This window comes from Stenella coeruleoalba, assembly GCF_951394435.1.
Source record: "Stenella coeruleoalba genome assembly, chromosome: 2".
NCBI classification, from domain to species: domain Eukaryota; kingdom Metazoa; phylum Chordata; class Mammalia; order Artiodactyla; family Delphinidae; genus Stenella; species Stenella coeruleoalba.
Genome location: NC_137147.1, coordinates 34,295,162 through 34,317,857, shown reverse-complemented (window position 1 = coordinate 34,317,857; position 22,696 = coordinate 34,295,162). Strand labels below are relative to the sequence as shown.

At 37.2% G+C, this 22,696-nt stretch overlaps 1 protein-coding gene across 15 annotated transcripts in view; it reads left to right on the top strand.

The window, feature by feature from the left end:
- The window catches only part of GPHN (gephyrin), a 617,199-nt gene that overhangs the window by 519,981 nt on the left and 74,522 nt on the right, over positions 1 to 22,696 (top strand). For all 15 annotated transcript variants that reach the window (XR_013827354.1, XR_013827355.1, XM_079915075.1 and 12 more), the window contains 4 exons: positions 3,233 to 3,288; positions 9,633 to 9,752; positions 11,279 to 11,337; positions 12,400 to 12,553. Coding sequence is in view for 13 of the 15 variants with exons in the window: in XM_079915075.1 (XP_079771201.1) it covers positions 3,233 to 3,288; positions 9,633 to 9,752; positions 11,279 to 11,337; positions 12,400 to 12,553 (389 nt within the window). In the remaining 2 variants the exon portion in view is untranslated. The remainder of the gene's footprint in view (positions 1 to 3,232; positions 3,289 to 9,632; positions 9,753 to 11,278; positions 11,338 to 12,399; positions 12,554 to 22,696) is intronic.

Sequence of the window (22,696 nt, the reverse complement as noted above, 5' to 3'; positions counted from 1 at the left end):
AGAAGAAGTAGGTGACTCTTGAGGGAAAGGAAGTCAGATATGACTTCCTGGAGAAGGTGACACTTGAGCTGAGTCTTAAAAGCTAAGAAGTCTTTAACCAGAAGGCAGGGAAAAGAAAAGGACACTCCAAGCAGTGAGAGTAGCATATGTTATGGAGCTGAAATATGAGTCATCTTGGTATTCTCAGGTACTCCTGAGAGTAGCTAGACTATAAGATAGAGGGAGGACGTGAACCAGAGCCTTTACACATACTGTTTTCTTTAGGTGAATATCTATAGATGAAGCATTTTCATTTCCTCTCTGTCTCTCTCCCTCTCCCTCCATCTCTCCCTCTCTCCCCATCTCTCCCTCTTCCCCCCACCCTATCTCTCCTTCTCCTTTTCCCTCTCCCTCTCCCCCATCCCCACATATTTTTGCCTACTTAGCTCTTCCTCATCCTTCATATTCAAATCATAAATTCTTTTATCAGGGTGTCTTTCCCTGACCCTCCAGTGTAGTTCAGGTACTTTCAGTGTATGCTCTCATAAAACCGTGTTCCTTTCCTTTAGAATGGTTTTCTTAATTTGTATTTATATACAAATTTATATGTTTGTTAATGTGACTATTTGATTAGTATCTATCTCCCTCACATCGGTGGCTTTAAGAGTTTTGTTTTCACCACACCCATAGAAAAACACACATTAATACATTAGACATCACAAACCAATGATATACACATACATATATAACATATACAATGCATATAAATATATATGCATGCATATATATAAACAAAAATAAGTTTCTTGACACAATTTTCACCTTTACCATGCGTGATGAGATATATTTTCTGTTCTTTTTCTTTACAAGATGATTTTACAGCCCACCTGTATTTGTGATCTAGAGTGTGAAAAACATTGCAACAGACTGACACTGCATTAGAATAGAAACAATATCTAGTTTTACTCTCTACTCTGTCCCAGCATCTAATATAACACTAAGAGCACAGAAGACCTCAGTAGAAATTTAGTGAATGAATGAAAGGAATAAAAAGCCTTAAATGATATTATTTTTAAAGTATGGTTATTCCCATTTTTATCAACAAGCAAACTGAAGGTTAGAGAAAGTTTTAGTAATTTGCTGAAAGTCCTGAGGCTAATAATAGGCAGAACCAGGATTCAGATTCAGCTTTTACTCTAAAACCATGCTAATTTTCCCTTGAGCAAGAAGTAAAAAGAGAAAACATCTAGGTTGCTTATGGGAGGTGGAAAGCTGGTAATATCTCTAGCAGAGAAATAATCAAAACTAAGTTTATTCAGTTTTGAGATGCAGTTAGTACAGAACTCTGAAAGATAATTGACTTTTTAATTTTCTACAGTAAGAAAATTATGATTAAAATACTGCAAAAATAAGTGTGGGGGCAGATGAAACAAAATTGGTAAAATGTTGATAATTGTTGAAGCAGTGATTTCTATGTCTGTTCTAAATTGTTTCATTAAAAAAAAAAGAGGAAAGAAAAAAGAACCCATGAAAGCAGCATAAGAATACCATTGCAGGAAAACTACAGTATTCTCTTTCTTACAAGTGAACACTGAAAATACAATAGCATTCCAAAAAAACACCAGAAAGCCAAGAGTTTATTAATTGAGACAATGTCTAAAAAGCACAAGATACAACATCTAGTAAGTAGAAGACACCCAATGTTAATTTTTATTCCTCTTCACATCAGGTTAACCAAAGCCAGCTGTGCAAAATAGTGACTTATTATAAACGGTATTGTATATATAAGGCTTCAGAAAAAATACTACTTTGTAGTCACATAAAGAAACAATAATTTTTTTAAAAAATAAATGTAATCAGGCTACATGGATTCTCTTATATCTGGCTTTCTTTCTTTCTTTTTTAAATTTATTTATTTATTTATTTATTTTTGGCTGCTTTGGGTCTTTGTTGTTGTGCACGGGCTTTTCTCTAGTTGCAACGAGCGGGGGCTACTCTTCCTTGCGGTGCATAGGCTCCTCATTGCAGTGGCTTCTCTTGTTGCCGAGCAGAGGCTCTAGGCGCACGGGCTTCAGTAGTTGTGACTCACAGGCTTCAGTAGTTGTGGCTCACGGGCTCCAGAGCACAGATTCAGTAGTTATGGCGCACTGGGCTTAGCCGCTCCACAGTATGTGGGCTCTTCCTGGACGAGGGCTCGAACCTGCATCCCCTACATTGGCAGGTGGATTCTTAACTTGCGCCACCAGGGAAGTCCAAGAAACAATAAATTTTATATATCCTCTCTAAAAGAGGGAAAATACTTTTTATTATTTATCAACATGACTGCAAATATGATTCAAATATTCATATAAATAGTGTTATCTTTGCTGTGTATGTGCCCCCAAACCCTTGCTGTATGCTGATTACAAGGAGATAATGGTCATGATCATGAAACTCATTTGGTATGCATTGCCTTGCCAATAGTATTGGTCTGAAATCCAATTGCATGTGAAGAAAACCCTTTTGAATACATTTATCTCCAGGAATATTTTTTCATCCAGCCATTACTATACTGTATATAGAAAAAAATTGGATGAGAAGTTTTTTCCGTCTCAAGTCTGAAAGTGTTTCTTCCAATTTAAAAATAAACAGTCAATGGGAATTGTGATGCAGCACTGCCTGTGTATTTTGATTTAGAAACAGAATTTTGATCCATCATAAAAAAAAAATACTGTATTGGAAATTCAGGGACTGGGGTTTTAGTCCTAGCTCTACCACTAGCCAGAACTTGTTAAAGGTACTGAACCTTTTCTACCTGAGTTTCTTCATTCTGTAACTCATTTCCTTCAAGTGTCAAATGAAGAAAAGAATGTATGTTCTTCCTACTTCACTTGCTACTTCATACATGTGTCTCCATGAGTGTGTACACACATATAACGCATACATGCCCATTTATTTAGGACAATAGGCTAAAAGAACTTCCTATTAAAAAGTGCAAGAGTGGAAATTATGGAACAACAAGAAAACTATCTCCAGAGACACCAAGAAAAGGCACAATCTGGACCACTTCTGTTGGTTCTTGTGAGTTGTGGATACCGAAGATCAAACTAGTAATAACAAAGCCCTTTTCTAAACTAGGAGATCAGAAAAGTATTCCACTTTCCTGAAGCCTTATCTGATCATTTGAGTCAAGTTTTAGAATTCCAACACTAGGTTCTTATTCTTTGCTATAGGTCCATTCTGATGATTGTTCTTGGTTCTGTTCATCTCACAGCTGCCGATGGCCCAGGAGATCGTTTCATCATTGGGGAATCCCAAGCTGGTGAACAGGTGAGATTCATAAGCCTGAAAGACCCTAAAGATTTTAGTTTCATGGACTTTGGGCTTCTAATTCTAGACTTCTGCCATTGTTATAATGGAAATCTTAGAGAAGGATTAGACAGGTTATCAAAGAGATGAAAGGATGGTTCCCATGAGAAAGAACCAAATGAATTATTTCTTAACTGAAAGAATCTGCATCTATTAATATACAGCATGATGTTACTGGTATGTCTCAGATGACATGCCCCACAAGCCTTTTCCAGCCCTGTGATTGGATGAATCTTTCTTCTGGTATAAACATTAATGTTTGAATAGAGCTAAAATTTCTAAGTGGTCTTCGCAGAGTTTTCCCTGACTCGTGTTACATACAGGGAAATTTAGAAGAAGCAGATTATTTAATCTTTCTAGCTAATCATTTTGATTAATTTTTCTCATCAGGGAGCTAACCAGAGAACAGGTATTTCTTAATAGAATCGAAGCACTAATGGGCCATGGTCGAAGTACAACAGAAGTCCTCTTAATTAATGCTTTGGATACCAGTAATTGGTCATTTAATTGGAAATAAGTTACAAGTGGGAAATTATCTTTTACTTTTAAAATAAATATAAATGTAAGTTAAATAAATGAACATTTATGTGTCAGTAATTTGATGGAGAGCTAGGCTTTTTTTTTTTTTTTTTTTTTGCAGTACGCGGGCCTCTCACTGTTGTGGCCTCTCCCGTTGCGGAGCACAGGCTCCGGACGGGCAGGCTCAGCAGCCATGGCTCACGGGCCTAGTCACACTGCGGCATGTGGGATCTTCCCGGACCGGGGCACGAACCCGCTCCTCTGCATTGGCAGGTGGACTCTCAACCACTGCACCACCAGGGAAGCCCTAAGGCTTTTCTTTTAATAAGTATCTGCTATTTGAACTTCTCTTATACCCAAAAGGCATTATATGTGATTTCAAGTTTTAGTTTCTTTAAAGTAGAAAAAAATTTAAGGCCTTTGCAAAGTATCTAAGTATACAATCCTTCTAGATTTTTATTACACTTTTATAATTTTTTTTACAGTTGCTTCACCCATACCTAATTTGACATCAGTTCTTTTTAGCAGCCTTTTTTAAATGAGTTTTTCCAAAGGTTTAACTTAATTTTTATAGGAAAAAAATAACTCCTTTTACACTCATATATCATTGGTTTATGTAATATTTATTTAAATAACTTAATTCAGTAGCAACTATTGCCACAAACTGGTACAAACAAGTTTGGGAGCAAACTCGGTTGAATCTTAGGTGTACAAGAGAAGAGTCTAACAGTTTCAAACAAAGTGTCTGTAGGCACCATTACGTTCAATAGGAAATAGAGAACATATGTTAATCCAGTGAGTTTTGAAAGTTGGTTAAAAGAGCACCTTCCTTATTGACTAGAGGCAAAGGGAAGACCAACGCACTTTTCTGCTACCACCAAACACTCATAAGGATTATATAAAAATAAAGGACGGGGGCTTCCCTGGTGGCGCAGTGGTTGAGAGTCCGCCTGCCGATGCAGGGGACACGGGTTCGTGACCCGGTCCGGGAAGATCCCACATGCCACGAAGCGGCTGGGCCCGTGAGCCATGGCCGCTGAGCCTGCGCGTCTGGAGCCTGTGCTCTGCAACGGGAGAGGCCACAATAGTGAGAGGCCCGCGTACTGCAAAAAATAAATAAATAAATAAAATAAAGGAGGAAATAAATAAATAAATAGGGCAGTTTGAGCAAAAGCTATATCCCACGCCTTAACATGTACTCCCATATGTGCTAAAAATAGAGAGGGGTTGAGGAAGTATATAGGAGAAGGATGGTGCCAATGGTGGTAACCCTAGCTGCCTCACCTCTACATCCAAGCATTGAGGAGTACTGTGTACAGGTCTCTGAAGCTAAGCCTGGCCCTGTAGTAATTAGATCCTTGTCCATGCTGTGCACAGGCTGGTTTTGCTCTTCATGACTGTTTTCCTGACAAAAAGAACAACTAGACCTAGGTCGCTTTTTTATAAATAACTTTCATTATGACCTCATAACTTACTTGACCTCTTAGTATGTGTATCCATCAGCAGTGGGCATACAAAGCATCCATTTTTTTAAACAAAGCCCCAAAATATCAATTATTCAAGGAGTACTTCTCTGATCTTCAACTGAGTCTATCCAATATTTATCAAACATACCTACTGTCTGTACCAAGAAGCACTGTACTAGGTTCTAGGAATATAAAATAGATTAATACATGATTACTACTCTTAACAGTTTACATATAGTGGAGGAGACAGAGTATAAACAACTAAATATAATACAATATATTAAGTGTTAAACTAATGCTCTCAGTCATGTGCTATGGAGCACAGTAGAGAGGTTGAGCATTTTGTCCTAGAAGGGCTAGGCAGATGACATTGGAGCTGGGCCTAAGAGAGTTTTACAAAAACAGAAACAGAAATGAGAAAGGAACATTCCAAGCAGAAAGAACAGTATAAGTCAAGACCCTGTGGTGTTTGAAAAATTGCATGGTATTAGGAAATTGCAAATAGTTTGTGGTAGTTACAGCCTAGAATACTTAGGCATAGATAGCAGATTGTTAAGAGCCTTATGGACCCTTAAACTTTATTTACTAGTTAAGACTTCCAACTGATAACAAGGAGCACAAGAAGAGTTGTGAAATTAAAAAATTGCCAACTTCTTGTAAGTTCTCATAAAATTTTGATGGGAAAAAAGATCAAAACTATATAAGAAAACAGGGTTTTTCCTCAAGTTACCTGTGATGTACTTTATCTATAACTGATGTATCATATACATACACTCTTTACAGCAATCTCAGGGATCTTGCAAGAGCCAAATTGCTCACTTATTGAAAGTAAATACACTTGAGCACTAGGGGACCATTGCATACACTGAGACAGTTATTTACAACATGGTTTATTGGTGTACCAAAATACTTAACCTTAAATCACTTATAGTTTGGTCCTATTGGTTAGCATTGGACACTTTCAGTTTCAGTTGTGTAATTATAAAGTGCTATCATTGGACAAAGTTCAAAAAATCCAACTCAATATCTCTATTAAGGAAAAATCAAGATTTTTATAGTTTTTACTTTATATAAAGTATATAAGGTACCTATATCAATAAAAATAAAAGAGTTGGTAGTCTTAACAGTCTAAAGGAAGTACTTCATTTATTGCTAGAGTTTTTCCAGTTGATTCAATTCAATTCCAGTTTATATGTCTACTCTAAGTAGATATATAAATGTCTTTATATATCCAGTAATATCTTTTACATTAGATTTAATATAAGTGAGCTGGTGGGAATCCTTCACCTACCATTTAGAATTACTGGTTTTGGAGAGGAGCCAAATTTTTTATTTAGCAGCCACACAGAAACACTTCTTTAAAGTTGGTTTAAGCCAAGAAGCAGAGAAAATTACAGGTATAGCCACAGTAAAGCTTAAAGTAAATTTACATAATATGGTACATTGAATCAGACTAAATTGAGGGAGGGCTCCAGGCTAACACACATCAGCTTAAGAAGCAACTACCCTGAAACTCACTTTGGGAATCACTTTCTGCCTTAGCCAAAAAGGCACTTTCAGGGGAATAAAAGGGCTTCTTTAGACCTACATTAAATATTTTTATTGCACAGTCTCAGAAGATAGTTTTGACATTAGCACCTCTACTAAAAAACACATATATCAAAACATTAGTGCTTTTCATCAGAAATCACTGCACTGCAAAATGGTCATGTTTAGTGAATTAAGAGATGCACCAGATAATAAGTAGTATCTGGGGTTGAAAAAAAATTAATGCATTGAGGACTTGCCCAGTAGCGCAGTGCTTAAGAATCCACCTGCCAATGCAGGGGACATGGGTTCGAGCCCTGGTCCAGGGAGATCCCACATGCCGCAGAGCAACTAAGCCCACGCCCCACAACTACTGAGCCTGCACTCTAGAGCCTGCTAGCCACAACTACTGAGCCCACGTGCTGCAACTACTGAAGCCTACGTGCCTAGAGCCCATGCTCCACAACAAGAGAAGCCACTGCAATGAGAAGCCCACGCACCGCAACAAAGACGCAATGCAGCCAAAACTAAAAATTAAAAAAAATTAATACATTGAGCCCTAAGCTTTTTTTTAAATTCTATGCATTATCTTGGTAGAAAATTACATTAGAATGTAACAATTCCAAATAAGCCTGAAATGTGTTTTGTTTTGTTTTTCTTGCGGTACGCGGGCCTCTCACTGTCGCGGCTTCTCCCGTTGCGGAGCACAGGCTCCGGACGCGCAGGCTCAGGGGCCATGGCTCACGGGCCCAGACGCTCTGCTGCATGTGAGACCTTCCCGGACCGGGGCACGAAGCCGTGCCCCCTGCATCGGCAGGCGGACTCTCAACCACTGCACCACCAGGGAAGCCCTGAAATGTCTTTTTGTCAAATAACATAATAAGGGGATATAAAGTATGTAGTTCAATGCCAGATTTGATCCCAAGAACCTTTCTCCAGTGACTTGTGGGAGAAAATCAGTGAGAATACCGGAGTTGTAAGCCAAGAAGGATTACATGGTTCATGTAGTTGTTGTGGTAATGAGACCATGCATACTTATTCATTCATTCTGGAAATATTTATTGACTACCAACTTTGTGCCAGACACTTTCTAGGCTTTGGGATGATAGAGCAATAAATATGTCTGGAAAGAGGGTGATTAAAGATTAATGAAATGACTCTACCCAAGATATAGACAGGATTAAGGGAAACTAACAAAGGAATGTGAAGCACTCAGGTACTAGCAACAGTGAGATTTCATTACCTCCTCTAGGTTTGAAGGGGCAAAGGGAGAGAGTAGTACCTAGACCTGGGAGATTGATAGCTATGAGAGAGGTCCACCTAATAGGAGCTGTGGCATCAGTAGTAGAAATGGCATACCCATCACCAAACTGCAGCCCAGCAGGGAAAGGGCAAGGGGAATAAAAATTGTACTTCTCTCTCTCTCCTACCCTCTGATCTCTTGTTGGCCCCTCCCATTGGCTGAACCTAACCAGAAGCCAGAGTGATGGGAACCTGGTTGAAACAGTCCATAGAGGTTGGCCTTATGGGCCACAGCACAGGAAAATAACGATGTGATCTAGAGAGGCAAACAGAAAATGAAAATTTCTGTCTTTATAAGGCTTATATTCTGGAATATAATAATGCACCTAACACTGCCTAGCATAGATTGAGTATTCAGTAAATATTAGCTATTGATGGTATTGTTTATAGCAATAACATTATGGAAATAAGCTTTTTAAGGCTTTTCTAACAAATAAATTTCCAGTTTTACTTTGATTGTACATCTAGTGGAAGGGTATTTTTCCTTAATCATTCCCTAATATTTTTTAATGTGGTAAAAAATGTATAACATAAAAAGTACCATCTTAACCATTTTTAAGTGTACAGTTCAGTAGTGTTAAGAATATTTACATGTTGTAACCTAAAATTTTAAATACCTAAGAAGCAGATGTCTTTGGAAAGATATCATTTTTATTGGGGAATTAATGTTATCTCAGAATTTTCTTTTTGGGGAAATTTAAAGCATTCCTTTTCCCAAATCTGCCCTAAATCATGGCCCATGACAAGTGACTCTTCTGAGGCCAGATCAAACCTGTTAGATGGAGCTGACAGAAATATGATTTTTCCTGTGCTGGGAGGAAGTGTGCAAGGTAGGTCCTGTAGTCAGTCTCCCATACCATTCATATGAGAGCTCAAACAATAAAAATCTTGGATATAATATTTAACCCAAATCATTACAGACACTGGAATCATTTTTAAATGATTTATTTACATTTGTTAGACTTTTATTATTAGTTGCAAGGTGAACTAATATATTTTATAAAGATTTTCAAGAGTAATAATTAAAATAATTTTTCTGGCTTGCCTTTATTTAACTAAAACGTTGGTTAATAAAATACTACATTTCTCAAACATCAGAACTTCAGTAAATGATCAACATGATGGTTTTTCATAATTGTCATTCATAAAATCATATTACATGGTATTTTTTTAAAGACTGTAAAATCGCTTTACATATATTAAGAAAATTCACAATGAGTGAGAGACAGTAGTGGCAAATATAAGTGGTAGTTCTTCAAAAGGAAAGCAGGGCACCAAGAAAGACATCTAAATAAGTCATTACTTAAGTCAAATGAAAGCCTCTTTGGTGTAAGTATATTTGTTCGTGACTTTTATTCCATTTTCCCAAAATGAATAAGACTGTAAGATTTTCCTTTTATGGTTTGTTTCAAAAACTGTCACATCTCCTGCAGACTTTTCCTTTGCAGCAGTAAAGTAAATCGACTCTTTCTTGCATGTTTGTATTTCCAGCCGACTCAGACAGTAATGCCAGGACAAGTCATGCGGGTTACAACAGGTGCTCCAATCCCCTGTGGTGCTGATGCAGTAGTACAAGTGGAAGATACTGAACTGATCAGGGAATCTGATGATGTATGTCATTACCAGGTCTCATGGCTCCATTCCTATGGTGGTATTATAAGTCATGCCTATTTTCTGCAATGTTTATGAGATTAGCCCAATTTTTTTGGTTATGTTAGAACCTTACATTGTAGTGTATAGTAAATAAGGAACTGCCTTAGGCTTGAAAACCTTTTGTTATAGTAGATGTTTTTATGATCATTACTGTGATTACAGCAGAATTTGAGCCACATTTGAGCCAAGAAATTTCATATGCAAGCAAGGAAAGAAACTACCTCAAGATAAAAGAGCAGAGATATTAACTGTTGACTTATCATTCTAGCTGAGAAACTTGTTCATCAAGACTAGTTTCTGGTAAAATGTGAAGGAGATTTTAATAGAGAAGAATTAAACAAAGAACACTTGGGCAAGTTCTTGAATATTACACTAAGCCAAGCATTTAAACCAAACGATCCTTTCAGCTCTGGTTTTCTATAATTCAGGAAAATCTGTGCCGCCAAATTACAGTCTGGAAACATTAAATTTATGTCAGTTCCCCCTCTATTGCCTAAAATACAGGACTCTGTTCTAAGTAGGCCTTTATCTCACTGAAACTAGTGGCAGTTATTGAAACCAGAGGATCAGTCACTAATAAAAGAATAACTTCAACTGATGCTTTAATGACTGGCTATCTTACTTGTTTTGAGAAGTTTAAGATATCTTGTATTTTTAAAGTTAGAATTAATAACAAATATATATTCTCCTCGGCTGGGTATATAGTAAAATTTGGCCATGCTGAGACACACCCTCTTTTCTTGATTTGGGGATTTTCTCTTTAATCACCTTCCCACAAGTAAATCTTATAAAATTCAACTCTTGGCACACAGATCACATTGCCCTGCTGTTAAAACTGTCCAACAGATTTATTGGCATCAGTGAAGCCAGCAGAACATTGAAATCCAGAACACATGCCTCCACAGACTCTGTCAGATGACAAGACACAGTTCCAGTGTCACAATGTTATTCACAGTCCATAAATGTAAAAATGATGATCACCATTAATTTATAGAAATCTACTACCAGATAAACTATAAGTCCTTCACTGAAATTTCTGCAAGTATTTCAGAAATACCTGCAGATATGTATGCAAGGATCCTTGGTAGTATTGAACCCATGATTTAGAAGAGACAGGTTATCTCCATGCACATTCACTGTATCTATTAGGGTAGCCATCTTTTTTTTTTTCCTAAAGAATGCTGCTTACAAAGTAAGAGTCAGTATTTGAATTGGTACATTTTTTAAAAGCATGAGAATCAGTGAAAATGTTTGTTTGTTTATTTATTCATTCATTCATTCCTTGGCATCAAACCTGATTTTTCAGGAAACTGTGGTAGAAATTCATCATGTTCAAAGGGTTTAGCAAAGGCTTTTCTGTTCCTCTATATTTTTATATATTCTGGGCCTATCTGATGATGAAAGCATCTGAGTAGCTAAATTCTATTGATCAAAATTCAGTTAGATTGTTCTGTTTGAAATTACATGATTTGCTCTTATTATAGGGCACTGAGGAGCTTGAAGTACGAATTCTGGTGCAAGCTCGGCCAGGCCAAGATATCAGGTAAGAACATATAGAATGTATAGCCAACTTTTGTTTCTGCCATGATCATGAACTCAGGAGAGCATGGCTATTATAAATTCACAGCTCAATCAGTTAACCATTAGCTTTCAGGGCTTTTAACAAGTAGCAAAATTAATTTTCTGAATTCTGTATCCCATGTCTGCCCTCCCTACTTTTTTGTAAAGTTGGTAAAGGCAAATGAAATATTCAGAAGCAACATGAGAAGGAGGCAAAGTCATGAACCTACATAATCCACAGTTAATCCTCCTCCTAGATAATCCAGAATTACCCATCCCTACCCCCTTGGTAATCCAGAATTTGATATTAACACAGATACTTTCAGAGTTGAGTATTTATATAATTAGCTGAAAGCCCCTCCCCTATTGACTGCCAATAATAATGGAATAATGTACTACTGTTTATATACAAAGATGAGACTACTGTCTTACCATAAGTAGTGTATATTTGTCAAATGATTTTTCTTACAATTGAATATGTTTGCCCTGATTCTATTAATGCTAATTTGCTCAACATTTTGTAACAAAGCTATACTTCTCCAGTTCCTGTGGCAGCAGGCCAAGAGTGAATGGACCTATACAGCCACAGAACTGGACCAGCCTAAGTGGTCTAAATGGAAATTATCTCCATGACTGTAACCTCATTAGCATTATTCTCCTCACCACAAAGCTAACAAGCTATGGACATGGCATTAGATATTTTCATATAAATGCTTGCCTTACATCAAAGAAAGATTGCAATTGGTGTTTTGGACTGTAATGTGATACAAAACAATTTATAAAATAACTTTCAAACATGAAGTAACATATTCCTGTTTAACAGCAATAGATACAAATCTATTTCTGTCTTCTGTTATGTGATTTAATTTTTTTAATTAAAAAAGCATAGAGTTTGTAGAATCTCTTCGTTTTAGTATTCTGGTCCTGCCTCATCTCTTCACTTTTTCCCCCTTGAGTGTCCTCCTTCTTTAACACTAAAGTTTCCCCTGAGTTGAGAAAATACTGTTCTTAGTCATACTGTTTATGGTTCTGCTTTGACTTTCAGACCCATTGGCCATGACATTAAAAGAGGGGAATGTGTTTTGGCCAAAGGAACCCACATGGGCCCCTCAGAGATTGGTCTTCTGGCAACTGTAGGTGTCACAGAGGTTGAAGTTAATAAGTTTCCAGTGGTTGCAGTCATGTCAACAGGGAATGAGGTAAGGAAAAAAAGCGGAGGTTGGGGGGGGTGACAGCAGGGGCAAGATGGTGGGTAGTGGGGCTTTCAGATGAAAGTATTTCTGACATTCTGTGTTCTGTGTTCTAAATAGAACATTAAGGATTATAGATCTTACCACATTTCTATAACAAGGAAATAATAAATTGGCCTCAGGATAGTTCAAGTACAGAAAATGAAAAGGAAGAACTAGAAATTACATATTAAGAAATGTTCCCTTCCATTTATTAAAATGAAATATTACAACCAATGACCTTCCATACACTCAGTACATATAAACAAAGAATGTTGACTGCTAGCTGTAGGTATTCAACTGTGCAAACCCAGTACTTAGTCTGTTGGGACAATCAATTGTGCATACCCTGCTGCTGAGATGATGGGCCACCTCTGTGTGGGAAATAATTCAACGAACTAGGACACCATGGCTAGCCCCTTTTCTTGCTAAACATTCCATGTGATCTTTAATCACCAGGAAGGATTTGAAAATCAGAGGGTTTTTTTTTTCTCTAAAGATAGCATCTCTAGTAGCATGCTATTCAGAATGTGTCAAAATGCCATTTCAGCCCTGATTTAGGAAGGGGAATTTAGTCAGTCTTTTTATGAGAACTCTTGAAAAACTTCCTGTTCCCTGTTTGTTTAAGTTATACAAAACTTCAGTTGGAAGCTGTAAGGTCAAACTGGGAATATTGAAAAGTGAATCTGCTGGAAATTCAAAGCCTAAAAGCAGAATCAAACTATTGAGATTTTTTTAAGTAATTCCTTTAGATCTTATACTATTTTTAAACAGATTAACAGGATTTTGTTTTTTTTTTTTTCTCTTTTAACCTCTAAAAAGAGGTTGCTACCATTATTTTTAATTTCCTAGGGTCTTGGAGATGGATGTTTTCAAGGGTCTATTACCATTATAGTTCTTTTGGAAAGGGCAAAAGAAAAGAATGTTTTGTTTTGCTAATGGAGAGGTAAATCAGAATTCTAGATTTGCTTACTTCCCAGTATAGGTGTACTAGTCATTCCCAAAAACTATTGACTGACCCAAAGTAAACATTCTTTTTAATTGATCTACAAAGTGATGATTCTAATATCCCTAGGACGAACTGACACTATGTTTAGCATCAGAAAGAAATTTCTGTTAAACTGGTTGACTTAATGATCTATTCTTATTTGAGATTTATTTATATGCTTTGTGCATCTAAGTGACTTCATGGGGTTTAGGAAAGCTAAGTACAATGAGCAAACTAATAGACAACTAGTTATTAGGCAACTTTGTTTAAGCTACATGTATTGTGTTCTTCCTAATGACTTTGTAGGCCTGGATTAATATTATCAGTTATCCCCCAGAGTACATTGGTAGTATTTTTTAAGCTATCTTTTTTTTTTTTTTGCGGTATGCGGGCCTCTCACTGTTGTGGCCTCTCCCGTTGCGGAGCACAGGCTCTGGACGCGCAGGCTCAGTGGCCATGGCTCACGGGCCCAGCTGCTCCGCGGCATGTGGGATCTTCCCGGACTGGGGCACGAACCTGTGTCCCCTGCATCGGCAGGTGGACTCTCAACCACTGCACCACCAGGGAAGCCCCTAAGCTATCTTTTATAACCTTTATTAAAACTCTTTACTAGTAGTAGGGAAAAGTGACAGGGTGAGAATAGAGATGGTACATACATGGTAGAATCTAAAGAAGATTTTGTAGTCCTAGTTCCCTGCCCCCATAGATTTGATTGTCCTTAGAGAAGCTTTGACAGATTCCCCTACGTTTTCTGGCCTGCTGTACTTAACATGGTTTTCCAAGGGAATAATGCTTCTAAGTTCCATGATCTCTGGCTCCATGTAGTTTGACATTCCTCCTTACTCCCATCCAAAGTTAGCTATTATTATGACTCTCTATCACCATATAGTTTAGTTCAACAAATGTTTGTTGAATACCTCTATGCCAGACACTATACTGGAAACTAGAGATAAAAGTAATAAATAATGCATAGTATCTCTCCTGAGGCTTGAGATCCTCAGATAGCCAGAAAATAATAAGGAAAAAAAAGTATTCATTTATTTCAGAAAGGCCAAAAGAAATTACATTTGTCTATGAATGTGACAAGTCTATAATTTATTCAGTCACAGCACAAGCTCCCCTTAAGTATTAGTTCTGATTTCCCCTGATATGTATGGCTTCACATACGCCACCTCTTGAATCCAGTGTGGTATATTGCTAAGCAGAACAGTAGCCTTAGCCAACCCAAAGAATGCCATACAAGATGTCTATGTATACTATATTTAAAGCCTGCTCTGTATTTTGTGACTACATGATCTTATTCAGGATGAAGGAATTCTTTTAGAATTGGGAAGGTAGAGTTGTAAACAATAACTAACACAGACCAGCTGTTGTAGACATTTGTTGATTTCGACAAACTATGCAGGTTAAAATTTAGGTAATAGAATACCATTCAATAATTACTTAATTGTGGTCGTACATTTCCAACCTCATGTATTTGTTCAATATATATTTATTAAGCATCTGTTACACGCTGGAATGCTCACCAGAGGTTCTCTTAACTAAACATCAGACTTAACAATATATGAATATACTGTACCTTGAACCAGCTTACTTAGAAAGATATTGAACAGGAAACTCAGCATCCAGCAGGGGAGCATCATGCTTTCTTCAGTGGGACCAGTCATCTTAGCAGTTCATACAGCCATCCAACAGCTGTTCTCTTTGTTCTTCAAGTGACATTTAAGTGCAAGGGAACAAGAATTCTACTAGGGGAGTATGGGAGCCAGCAACTTAGAAGCACCATCTCCTACATAGGAATCAATACTTCTTATAACAATCTTAGGCAACTTCCAGAGTCCCTACAAGGGATATGCCCAGCTTCAAGTGTCACCACATTCGCGGAAGCCCAAAGCTTGGCTTTCCACTAGGGATTTATAGGTCATCTGTAATTTCTTCCATTCCATATGCAAGTTACTAATCAGAGACCATTTTACCAGAAGAAGTGTTGCCTACTAACAAGCTGACATTTTTCTTTATCAGATTTCCAGAGGAACTGAGCTAGAAAGTTAACCCAAGTTCAAATTTGTCCTTAGACATGGCAAAAGGGTTTTATTAAGGCTTTACCCTCACATAAAAGAATGCACTGTCTGCAGAAAATTCGAAAACAGTAATAAAACTAACTACAAGTCATTCTGTTCTTTATTATTACCATACACTGGCAATCCTAAACAATGTCAGTGATAAAATACTCCTTTCCACTGAGGCAGTCTTCTCTCACAACCCCTCCCCTTTTAGTATGCTACCATACTGATGTCAGGCAGTGTTCTGACTCCTGGAGATACAGCAGCAAGCAGGACAGACAAAGCCCCTGCTCTTACAGAATTTATATTCTGATGGGGGGGGGCAGGTAGTCAATAAACAAACATATAGTGGTAAATGATACGAATTTTTAAAAAGCCGAGTGAGATAATACAGAATGCTAGCAGAAGAGGTATATGCCAGGTATTATCTATTGAAACTTATTCCACATCAGCTCTTTTGTTCTCTCCCCTATACAATAAAGCTGGAAGCCTGAAAGCAGTTTCCCAGACTCTCTTTCCAGCTGTGGTCCAGTTAGGTTTTGCCATTGAGATGCATTAACATGGTATTAGAAGGTGGAAAGAAGGTAGCAGGAGTATATCTCCTCAACTCAGTAACATCACTTTCCTCCAACAGCCCTGGGGACGATGGTGACTGCAGTTACTGATCTTTAGTAATACACGTTTCTTCTTTTGTTTCTCCAACTCTGCCAACACATTTGTAACCAATCCCATGCATTAAATCCTCTCTTCTCCTACCCCCTCCATATGAAATACCTAGAGGAGTTTTGGTTTTCTTGTCCCGGACCTGACTGGTAGACAGGTAGAGTCCTCTGTTTTACAAAGGCTAATCAGGCCACACTGATGAGGGGAAATTAGAGTGGAAATCTGAAGCCATTGAGGGTATATGCCTCGTGAGCAGAACTGTGTTTCAAGCAGAGGGGACAACAAACACTAAAGCCCTGGAGTACATGCTTATCAAGTTTTGGAACAGCAAGGAGGCCAATGTGGCTGAAGTATAGAGGGAAAGGAGAAAAGTCAAAGGAGATGAGGTTGGAGGGGTAACAGAAACAAGATCATTTTATTCTAAATGGACAGTTTTGAGGAAGCGAAACATCATGGAACATAAAATGTCTTAAATTTTTAAATGATCACTCTGGCTTCTATATGTATGGCTTGGCATATGGGAGAGAAAAAGTGAAAAGCCAAGAGGCCAGTTAAAAGGATATGCAGTGGTTACTGTCTGTACCTCTTTGAAGCTTGTATTGTTTGTTCACTACTGTATTACCAATGCTGATAAAATTGCCTGACACACACACACACACACACACATACACACACACAAAATTAAATTAAAATTAAAAATTAAAATAAATTTAAAAAAGGATATGCAATACTCCAGCAAGAGATTTGAACCAGAATGGTAGTGGAGATGGTGAGAAGTAATCAGATCCAGGATACATTTTGAAGGTAAAATCAACAAACAGGATTTGCCAGTGAATTCAAGGTAGAAGATAAGAGAAAGTGAAAAATCAAGATGAGCTCCATTCCATAAAATATTTTGTTTCCCTTGAAACTGTAGATGGTGAATTTTAGGTCTTTAAACTGGACATCAGTCAGCCAGCTGCCATTAGCTTCAGGAAGTCAAGATTGTATGCTTGTTATCTAGTTACCCAAAGTACTAGCAATAAATATTCCTTCCATAGATGGTGAGTTTTCTTCTAGTTTCAGTCACCTTCTGCCATATTCCATAACTCATTCATTCATTTCTATTCATTCTCATTCTTCCTACCCCCTCCTTCCCTGTCTCTTCCTCTCTCCCTTCCTCTCTCTCTCTCTCTCTCTCTCTCTCTCTCTCTCTCTCTCTGTCTCTCACACACACACACATACACATACACAGAACTAAGTGTATTTATCTCCACTATGCCTCTCCTTATTTTATTCTGTCTTTTGTAAATCTCTTGGCCACTCTCAATAACAGATGTCTGTACAAACAAGTTTAAACTTCAGATATATAAAGTCTGTCTAAAATTTCCATATACTGTTCTTTGGGAGCTGCCACAAGCAGCTGTTATTATAAAAGTAGAATCTTTAAAATCTTTGTCCCCACTAATAAGAGAAGGAATAAGAAGTTGAGTGTCTACTATGACCAGTACCGCTATGTGCTTTATGATTAAAGCAACACTATGAGGTTAATATAATTATCCTTCTTTTTACATAAGAGAAAATTGAAGCTCAAAAACAAAGCAACTTACCCAACATTATATATGTTGTGTAAGTGATGAAGCCTGGTTTCACACCTAAATCTTTTGGCTGTAATGACTTTTTTCCACTATTCCACAATGCTTCCCACTTCCTTAAATTTCATTTCCCCAGCTTTTTAATGGCAATCTCTGAAACCTATCAGGTTAGATAGTCCATTACTTTCTTCTAGCCACACTATACTTCTTGTCCAGATTAAGGACTATGACTCACCACTTTAAAGTTGCCTTCATAACACTTCAGATAGCTTCACTCCTTTAACCTATTCCTTTGCTTACTGTGGTAATACCCAAAGTGAATGACTCCATTCTCCACTTTCTCCATTTTTGCTCCCAAGCAGAAAAACATTACTGAAAAAATTCATAGAACTATGATTACCTGAACAACTACAAATTACTGCCATTTAATGGCAACCTGGCACTTAAAGTTGTTCAGTAATTCTGATGTAACTGTCTTGTTGATTTTCTAGTACATTCTTCCAGTTCCAGTATGATAGTTCATTCATACACTCTATACCCTCTTTAAACCTCAGTAGCAGCCCTACTTTGTACTCTTGACAGATGACCTAACCACCTTTATGGGAAAAAAGTAAAGGTAAAAAATAAATATATTTGTCAAACTGAACTAGATGAGATCTCCCTCTTCTTCCCATCTCATTACCTCGAAAATTTCCCCATTCCTTTAGCTATCCTCCTTTCTTCCAATCTAAAAGGAAAAGGTACTTCTTTCTAAGAACAATTCCTCTACTTCTACCTTTAGACCCACTTTTTCTCACCTTCCTCAGAACTTTGATTTCTAAATTACTTCCTGTGTCTTCTATGTTCTCTGATTATTTTCTCTCTAGTGGCTCATCCTCCTTTCACATCCAAAAAGACAAAGATTACCGCTATCAGAAGAGAACCTATATTTAAACACCTTCTTGCCTCCTTGAGCTACTGCATATTCACCTCCTATCCACTACCAGCTTTGTTGAAAGAGAGGTCTGCACATGCTGGCTTTCCTTCCTCACTCTGCACTTTCTCCTCAAACTCCCGAATTTCATTATTGCCCCCCATTAGTACAGAAACTGCTTTCCTGAGTATACTATTCACCTCCTAACCTCTAAAACCTGCTCTGATATTTATCTTCCTTAACCTGTCTATATCATTTGACATCAGTGGCATTCCTCACCCACCACCTTGAAACTGTCTCTTTCCTGGTGTTCCATGATTGTTCTCTCTTGATGCCCTACCAATTACTACTTTTTTTCCTCATCGTTCCTTTTCTTGATCCCATTCCCTAATTGGAATATTCCCCTAGGATGCTGTTCTCTGCTGTGTCTTCCACTCTCTCTAAATTCTTCCTTAGAGTTTTCCTCTCATGTCAAATATATGCAGGTAACTTCCCATATCTGTAGCCCTAAACTTAACCTCTTTTGTAAATTCAAGCCTTCATTTACAACTTCCTCTGGATATTTCCACCTGATGTTCCACCATTACCTAATCTCACTCACCATCTTTCCCTTCCTACCAGGAAGAGTGGAATACTTCCTTCCTGACTTGCCTCTTTTTTAAAGGCATCACTATTCCCTGAAACTGTTATTGCCAAGGTCATCAGTGACATTTAATTTTTTTCATTTTTAATTACAGTAGAATACACATAACAAAAAATTTATCATCTTAACTGTTTCTAAGTGTATACTTCAGTAGTTTTAAGTACACTCACATTGTTGTGCAACCAATCTCCAGAACAGTTTTTATCTTGCAAAACTGAAATTCTATACTCATTAAACACAGCTCCCCATTTCCTCCCTCCCACAGCCTGTGGCAACCACCATTCTACTTTCTATCTATATGAATTTGGTTACTCTCAGTACCTCATCTGAGTGTCATCATATAGAATTTGTCTTTTTGTGTCTGCCTTGTTTCACTTAGCAAAATATCCTCAAGTTTCAACCATGTTGTAGCATGCGTCAGAATTTTCTTCCTTTATAAGGTTTCTTAAAGGAGGTGAGTCTTGATCCTTCAGTATAGTTTTTAACAATGTAAAAAATGACCATGGATTGGCAGACAGGGAGACAGTGCTGAGTACAGTTGAGGAGGAGAAAGTCATAAGATTGGTGTTTGAGAAAGATCATTTTCAGTAGATGTGGGCTCCTGAGCAACAGAAATGTCAAAACCCCCGTACAAAGACCACCAGAGCCCTGGGTATGACTCATTAGAATTTGTAATCTAGGCAGGTTGCTGGAACTGGACAGTCAGTAGCCTTATCTTTGGAACATATGAATCTATGTGGAGTTACTATTAAATCATTTTGTTCATGATCTTAGAACATGTGGTTCTGAATGAGCTGGTGTTAAAAAACAATTTCAGCTAAGACAGTTTGTGCTCTGTATTATGGTTTGGCACAATTTATCTGTATTAAAAGTCATAGTACACTTTTGCAAATTCTGATTTCAATTTCATTTCTCAGTGCCCCCACTTCTGGTCACTTTCAGCCTAAATTAGCTCATTATCTTTGAGATGTGATCAATCCAGATTGGTACCACTTTTTGATGGGCTATGATTGTGTATTAGGTTTTCTGAGGTAGTTTTTTTGATCTCTACATGCACCATGCCTTTGTGTACTCTTTATTTCATGATAATTTGTTGAACCATATAGCTTACAGCAAATATGCAGCAACATTTAAGGCTCTAGAGTTTATATATTCGGCCACTGCCATACAGACAAACATTAGGACAAATATATTACCAAAGTTTGCAAGGTACTTCAAAGCCATGATTCTAGACTTCCAAACCTGTACGTGAAAATATGTCAAATATTTTAGCATGGTTCTCTTTATAAGAAGAAAGGAGTAAATCTTTGTATTATGTAGTAGCCATCCAGTAAACTCAAAAATTGCTTAAAATGTGTAAGAGACAACAGATTTATTCCAAATTTGGGAAAGGCAAAACCAAGAAGAGTTGTCAGAAGAAACAAGATATTAATATGTCATAAATAAAGACAATAAATATTTACAGACAATATTTTTAATCAACAATAAGTAACCATTATTTTTAGAAGCTTTTGATTAAAATGATTTAAGAATGTGCCATAAACCAGAGAGTTAACAGAATATTTTGGTTATAAAAAGGGACCTTTGTTATCTGGACACAAATTAACTTAGCCATTTTTAACAAAAAGAAAACCCAAATTCTGGTAACAATTTACAATAAAAGATCCATAGGCCGTTTTTCCTTATGAATAAGCCCACGTCATGTAGCCAACTTTGTCAATGTTTTTAATATATATTATTCTTCCTGTATATTCATTATTTGTAGTTATTACTGCCAAGCAATAAGTCATTGCCCTTCAGACCTTCTATACTTTACTGAATAATACTCCTAAATTTATTTTTTACTGTCTTCCTTTATATTTTGGCACAATCAGTAATTTTTACTTTAAGAAAAATATTGTTCTGTTTTTTCCTAATAAATAAAACATAATCATTACCTTGCACAAGCATTCCTCTATCTTCATATATCCTTTCTACCCTGTTAATGATGGTTACTTTAACCTGTTAATGATGTACTTAATATAAACACTAGTATATATATTTTTTAACATCTTTATTGGAGTATAATTGCTTTATACTTTATACTGGTGTGTTAGTTTCTACTTTATAACAAAGTGAATCATCTATACATATACATATATCCCCATATCTCCTCCCTCTTACGACTCCCTCCCACCCTCCCTATCCCACCCCTTTAGGTGGACACAAAGCACTGAACTGATCTCCCTGTGCTATGCGGCTGCTTCCCACTAGCTATCTATTTTACATTTGATAGTGTATATATGTCCATGCCACTCCCTCCCTTCTTCCTAGCTTACCCCTCCCCCTCCCCATGTCCTCAAGTCCATTCTCTACGTCAGGCACTGGTATATTAAACATTACAGTGTCCACATATCCAAGATTATTTACCAGTCAATCAAATTAATATTAGTTTAAGATCTTAGAGTTAACTGAGGATCTGGCAATTAAAATTTAATTTCTTATAAAGTCATGATTTAATAGAAGCGTTATAAGAATTCATCTTGTAAGGGAGGAAAAATATTTTTTCCTCTACCTTTCTAATTTCTCAAGCTCTGAATTTTATTACCTCTGTAACAAAAGACAGATTAATAAGAGAAAAGCACAGCATTAATTTAATGTAAGTTTTATGTAACACGAGAGCCTTCATTTAAAAAAAATGAAGACCTGAAGAATCAGTTAAACCTGAGCATTTTTTTAATTAATTTTGATGAAAAATGGAAAGTTGTGGAGAAATATGAAAGGACAGAAGTCATGAGGAAAGTGTAGTAAACTGGGGGAAACTTAGCAAGGCCTGTTCCTTCAGATTCCTCTCTCTGTCCCTTCATCTTCAGAGATAAGGATGCTCCTTTCCTCTGGGCATAGGGAGGGCACCTCTAACATAAGGGTTTTTTGACGTTTTTCAGGGGAAAGTCAGAAAGTCCTTCCTGCATGTACTATTTCTCAAATTCCTTCAGCTTAAAATATTCACTATGCCAAATGCCATATTTTGGGGTAGCATGTCTTGAACCTCATCAGTCTCTTTTCACAGAGACATTCCATATCGTCATCCCCATATTTAGATGAACACAATTTAGAAGGTTCAAATTAGGATTTTTTTAATAAGAAAATAGGGAATTCCCTGGCAATCCAGTGGTTAGGACTCCACACTTCCACTTCCGGGGGCCCAGGTTTGAACCCTGGTCAGGGAACTAGGATCCCACAAGTCGTGTGGCATGGCCAAAAAAAAAAACCTATTAAGATTTTTTATA